Raw genomic sequence first — 6000 nt, 5'->3', positions numbered from 1 at the left:
GACCGTACTCAGGTCTGATTCCCGCGATGGACGTCAAGCCTAATGAGACGGACATTATTCTATAGTTTTGGAACTAGTGGTCCACCAACGGGCGGTCTAGAGCTTGTTTGGATAACTGGGGCAATTTTGGAGGCCCTCTGACCACGAAACTTATAAGATAGGTGCTCCATGGCCCGATGAAGGGCCATGCAAAACTTGGGAATGATCAGATATGGGGTTTGGTCGCACGGGTCTGATTCGCGATTAATGGTCATCATGCCACGATCGGGACCTAGATTTTGTGGGCGAGCGTAAAAAAATACATTAGACCTTTACCGTAAATCTGGAAGAAATTCGACAACTGAAATGCCTGAAATCTCATTTTTATTTACCAGTGCCAGATTTCAATTCTGGCATTGGTGGGGCGCATCTGGCAAGTGCCAGATTCCACTTCTTGGTGTCCACTGGGTCTGTGGTCCGCGATGGTCCCCAAGCCCGGTGAGATCTATACTCCCTTGAATTTTTATAATTTTCTGACCTTCCCATGTCGCGGTATAGCCCGCACGGGCTGTCGCTAAGTGTAAACGGCCATCTGGCTTGGAGGCCCGCACCAGGTTCTATCAAGGCTCATCTGGTCTATTCAATTGAGTTAATATTGGTTTAATTTATTTGTGATACCTCACTATGAGTGGCTTAAATGAACAGTCCTGTGACAAATCCTACGTGGCCGCCCCAGGACACTGTTCTGGTTGGGTGGGACGTTACACTACACCTGATATTCAAGTGATTGGGCGGATTCATTGGCTTCGTACGGCTGATTAATCGGACTGGTGCAGTTCTTTACTAGTTCCACCCGTGTTTAAACTATCATTGAGTGCTAATGGTCATTAAGTGATGTTATAAGTTAGTTAAATAAAATAAAAAATAAAAATTGATGGATTTTTAGAAATCCAAAACAGTGAAAATCAAGGATGTTACAATATGCGATGCATCTCTCTCGTACTTCCGAAGCATAAATACATGAAATACATCATGGACGCCAAAAAGTTAAGGAGGTAAGGCTAGTCTGTAGGCTACGAGGCCTACTCTCTGTAAGATCTTGAATGATCCAATGTAGCGTGGTGTCAATTTTCCTTTCTTCCCAAATCGCATAATTCCTTTCATCGGGGATACCTTCAAGAACACATGGTCTCCTATGGTGAACTCCAAGTTCTTTCGGCGATTGTTGGCATAACTCTTCAAGCGACTCTGAACGGTACGTAGACATTCTTTGATGACGACAATCTTCTTGGATATCTCTTGCACTAGTTTCAGTCTCAATAATGTTCTTTCACCCACTTCGGTCCAACAATTTTATGATCTGCAAGGTCTTCCATATAAAGCTTCGAATGGCGCCATGTCAATATTGGACTGGAAACTAATATTGTAGGCGAATTCTACTAAATAGAGGTGGTTGTCCCAATTTTCCTTGAAGTCAAGAATGCAGCTGCGAAGCATGTCTTCTAGGATTTGATTTACCCGCTCCGTTTGCCCATCAGTCTGCGGATGAAAAGTCATGCTGTAGTTTAGCGTCGTTCCCAATGCCTTCTGAAGACTCTTCCAAAAACGTGATGTAAACTTGGGGTCTCGATCAAATATTATGGACATAAGAATGTCGTGAAGCCTAATGATCTCCTTGATATACTGTTTGCTTAACTTGTTTAAGGATGAAGAAATACGTATAGGAAGGAAGTGTGCTGACTTTGTTAGTCTATCCACGATCACCCATATCATATCATGATGACGGCTTATTTTCGGTAGTCTGACAATCAAATCCATCGATATGTGCTCCCACTTCCACTCTGTGACCTGTAACGGTTGTAAAAGTCCCGACAGCTTCTGATGCTCCGTTTTAACCTACTGAAAAGTAAGACACATTACAACTTAGTTGGTTATCTCCCTCTTCATATTACTCCACCAATATTGACATTGTACATCATGTTACATCTTGCTTCCTCCTAGGTGGATAGTGAATTTTATGCGGTGCACCTCATTTAAGACTTCTTGCTTTAATTCAGATATGTTTGGAACACATAACCTCCCATGAAATCTGACCCCACCATCAGAGCCTACTCGCCACTCCAAGTCATCATTTCCCACTTCTTCTATTATTTTCTCTTGTAACCATGCATCATTCTTTTGTGCTTCTATTATTCGTCGCACCTAAAAAAGAAAAATCCTGAATAACTATAAATTAATATAAGAATTAAAGGAATAATCTAAATGGATAATTAAGAAATTACTAACCAAAGTGGGTTGCACCACTAAATTACCGATATAAGCTCGAGGTTCATCGATACGAAGTCTGAGTTCAAAATCCTTAACTATATCAAGCATCTCTTATTCTTTAATCATTAAACTCGCCACTAGCTTGCACGTCTTACTGCTTAACGCGTCGGCTACGACATTCGCCTTACCTGGATGATAACAGATGTCGAAATAATAATCCTTCAAGAATTTCATCCATCTCCTCTGCCGTATATTTAGGTCCTTTTGATTAAAAAGATATTTTAGACTCTTGTAATCCGAGTATAGTTCAAATTGCTCACCATAAAGATAATGCCTCCAAATTTTTAAGGTAAACACTATAGCTGCAAGCTCTAAGTCGTGAGTGGGATAATTCTGCTCATGAGGTTTCAACTGCCTTGACGTGAATGCTATTGCTTTACCACTTTGCATCAGCACACACTCCAACCCTTGATAAGATGCATCAGTATATACCACAAATCTTTCCCCTTTTGCTAGTAAAGAAAGTATTGGGGCTTCCGTTAATCGCTTCTTCAATTTAGAGAAAGCCTGCTCGTAATTTTCATTCCATTTAAAAGTACCCTTCTTGGTCAAATTAGTCAACGACCTTGTTATCTTAGAGAATCTCTCAATGAACCTTCTATAATAACCAGCTAATTCGAGAAAACTACACACTTCTGTCATATTGGTGGGCTGCTCCCAATTTAACACTGCTTTGACTTTCGATGGATCTACCGACACTCCTTTTTTTGATACCACATGACCCAAAAACTTTACTTCATTCTTCCAAAAGTCACATTTTGAAGCTTTGACATACAACTAATTGTCCTTTAGAGTCTGAAGAGCTATTCGAAAGTGTTCAATATGATCCTCTTGCGTCTTGGAATAAATTAAAATATCATTTATGAACACTATCACGAATCGATCCAAATACGATTTGAAGACCCTGTTCATGAGGTCCATAAATACTTCTGGAGCGTTCGTTAGTCCGAAGGGTATCACCAGAAATTCATAACGGTCGTATCGAGTCCTAAAGGCATTCTTAGGTACATCTTCATCTCTAATCCTCAACTGATGATATTCAAACCGTAAGTCTATCTTTGAAAAATATTTAGCTCCCTTCAACTAATTGAATAAATCATTTATCATCGGTAGCGGGTACTTGTTCTTGATAGTCACCTTATTAAGTTGACGGTAATCGATGCATAACCTTAAAGACCTATCCTTCTTTCTTACGAATAATACCGGTGCACTCCACGACGACGTACTAGCCCTAATGAAACCTTGGTCTTGGAGCTGCTGAAGCTTCTCCTTTAATTCTCTCAATTCAACAGGTGACATACGGTATGGTGATCTGGAGATTGGTGCAGTCCCAGGTATCAGATCAATTATGAAATCCACATCTCTCTTTGGCAGTAATCCAGGGATATCTTGAAATACTTCTGAAAATTCATTAACAATCAAAATTTGTTCTACTCCTTGAGATTCAACTTTCGAGATGGCTGACAAACTAACCAGTGCTCCCTTCCTTCGCGTCCCATGGAATTGTAACGGTGCTCGCCCATCGATATTTAATATGACCATCTTCTTAAAACAATCGATTTTTGCCCGATATAAAGATAACAAATTCATCCTCAATATAATATCGTATTCTTGCATCAGCATAACTATAAGATTAACTGGTAAATTTATGTTCTCGATCATGATCGGACATGATTTACAAATCTGACTTAGGTCCACTGAATTACCAAGGGAGTTTGCTACCGTTAACTTTTTATCTAAGGGAGTAGGAGATAACCTAAACGAGTATAAAAAGCAGTAAGAAATAAATAGATGTGATGTTCCAGAGTCAAATAATGCTCTAGCTAAGAATGAATAAATGACGATGGTACCTTCAACTACATCGCTGCTTGCCTCAATGTCAGGCTGAATAATGTCATCCGTTGGTGTTGCTGGATCCTCATATAAGGGTGCGACATTATCATAAGTCTGGGTTGCTCCATCCTCAGACTGTGCTGGAACATTATAACTTTGAATTGAGCCCTCATATTATTGCGTCAAGTTCTCGTACTGTTGCACTGTGTCGTCTCCTGACTGTACTAGGGCCTAGACTTGGCCTTGAGCTTGTGGTCGTAGTACTTGAACTCCTTGCCTCGACTGTTGGTACTGCTGAGGTCTAACCTATGGCGGAGGCTGCTGAGGTGGTATCTGATATACCGATGAAGGTCCCTGCTGTGGTGGCCTCGGGTACGACTGTAGCGACCTCTGTGGATATGGCTAAGGTGGTCTTGAGGATGGCTGTGAGGCAGAAGAATGTAATGGAGGTTGTTGTGACATAGACAGCGGCACCTGATGTTAGGGAGGCCTGAAAGACTGATGCGAAAGTCCTAACCTTTGAGTGCGTTGTGGTCTGGAACAAAAACAAGAAGTGTGGCCCTCGAGTCCACAATTATAGCAAAATCCTGAAAATCGCGGTGCAGGAAGTACTGTCGTCAGTCTGGCCATCGATGTCGATGTTGTTCTCTGTCTCTTAGCTACATCATGCTAGGCTGGAGATATATGTGTAGCATTTTTAGCACCACTCTTTACGTTCTTCCTTTGATCACGATTCTTCCAATATTCGTTGATGTCTTTCTCCACAACTATGGCACGCTCCTACACTTCGACATAGGTCTTCTGTACAAAAGAGGCTAATCGGCTACGAATAGAGGCTCTCAGACTTTCCTCAATTTTTTTTGTCTTACAGGTTACGTTGGACACCAAAAAAATTGTAAATCGCGATAGCTTTGTGAACTTAGCATCATACTGGCGTACTGTCATATCACCCTGCTCTAATTTCATGAAATCTCCCGCCTTTTGATTTTTCACGTACAAAGGAAAGTATTTATCATCAAACTTCTCACAAAATTAGGCCCAGGTCCAAGCTTTAACTCTCAGGTTCATCCTAACGACTGAGTCCCACTAATGATCCGCCTCCCCTTCTAGCATGTAAATAGCGAATTCTGCTTTATGGTATTCATCACACTTCATAACCATGAATATCTTATTAATCTGTTTCTTCTACACTTCAGTCTCAGATAGGTCAGGCCCACCCTTAAATACAAGCGGCCTCTGTCTTTTAAACTTTTCCAATAAAGTTTCTATCCCTTCGTTAGTTATGTGAACAGTTTGGGTTTGACCTTACACTTGAGTTTGTCTTATCTGATAGCCCATAAGAACCGTAAGTTCACCTATGACCCTAATAATTTCACCCATAAGTAACCCATTTTCAGTGGTATCAGGACCAGGAGCTCCTGATGTGGCTTCGACATCAATGTTTTGATCCGCCATAATCTACGATTAATTAAACATGTAAGCTTAGTGTGTGACAACCAAGGTAGGTTGTAGTAACTAAATTGAATTCTAAGTATCATTAATGAAGTGCATATTATTTAAGCTCTCTAGGAGCATGAAAAGATTATTAGATTGCAAGAAAGATTTGATGATCTAAAAGACTAACACATGAAGATTAAGAGAATTCAGGCAGTGACATGTATCAAGGTTGTAGTATAGAAAATTAAGATTCTTAAGATACTATTCCTGCTAATGTTTCTGATACTTATAAGTGTCGGATTGATCTAAAAAAATTTATAAGGATACATATATGAGTCTACTATAATTCTATAAAATTTCAACCTAAATACAAAGTCTACAGAAAATTCTAAAATTCAGATAATTAAGTCTGTTCAGAAACGA

General features: G+C 40.2%; 1 protein-coding gene across 1 annotated transcript; it reads right to left on the bottom strand.

The window, feature by feature from the left end:
* Positions 1-1332: 1332 nt before the first annotated feature.
* LOC131223943 (uncharacterized) lies at positions 1333-3969 on the bottom strand. The gene is made up of 3 exons (XM_058219542.1): positions 3511-3969; positions 2008-2181; positions 1333-1875 (listed from the first exon to the last, which is right to left on the bottom strand). Exons 1-3 carry the CDS (start codon positions 3967-3969, stop codon positions 1333-1335), a joined length of 1176 nt encoding a protein of 391 aa, XP_058075525.1.
* Positions 3970-6000: the final 2031 nt, after the last annotated feature.

This window comes from Magnolia sinica, chromosome 13, assembly GCF_029962835.1.
Source record: "Magnolia sinica isolate HGM2019 chromosome 13, MsV1, whole genome shotgun sequence".
NCBI lineage: Eukaryota > Viridiplantae > Streptophyta > Magnoliopsida > Magnoliales > Magnoliaceae > Magnolia > Magnolia sinica.
This window is presented reverse-complemented; position numbering and strand designations above follow the sequence as displayed.

Bases quoted from the DNA above. Each gene is read 5' to 3' on its own strand.
- LOC131223943 (XM_058219542.1), bottom strand. From the start codon at position 3,969: ATGATCGAGAACATAAATTTACCAGTTAATCTTATAGTTATGCTGATG. The intron at 2,182-3,510 runs GTATTATTCGTA...TTTCTTTTTTAG, and splicing joins CGTCGTCGTGGAGTGCACCG to GTGCGACGAATAATAGAAGC. The intron at 1,876-2,007 runs GTGCACCGCATA...ACTTTTCAGTAG, and splicing joins AGCAAGAAGTCTTAAATGAG to GTTAAAACGGAGCATCAGAA.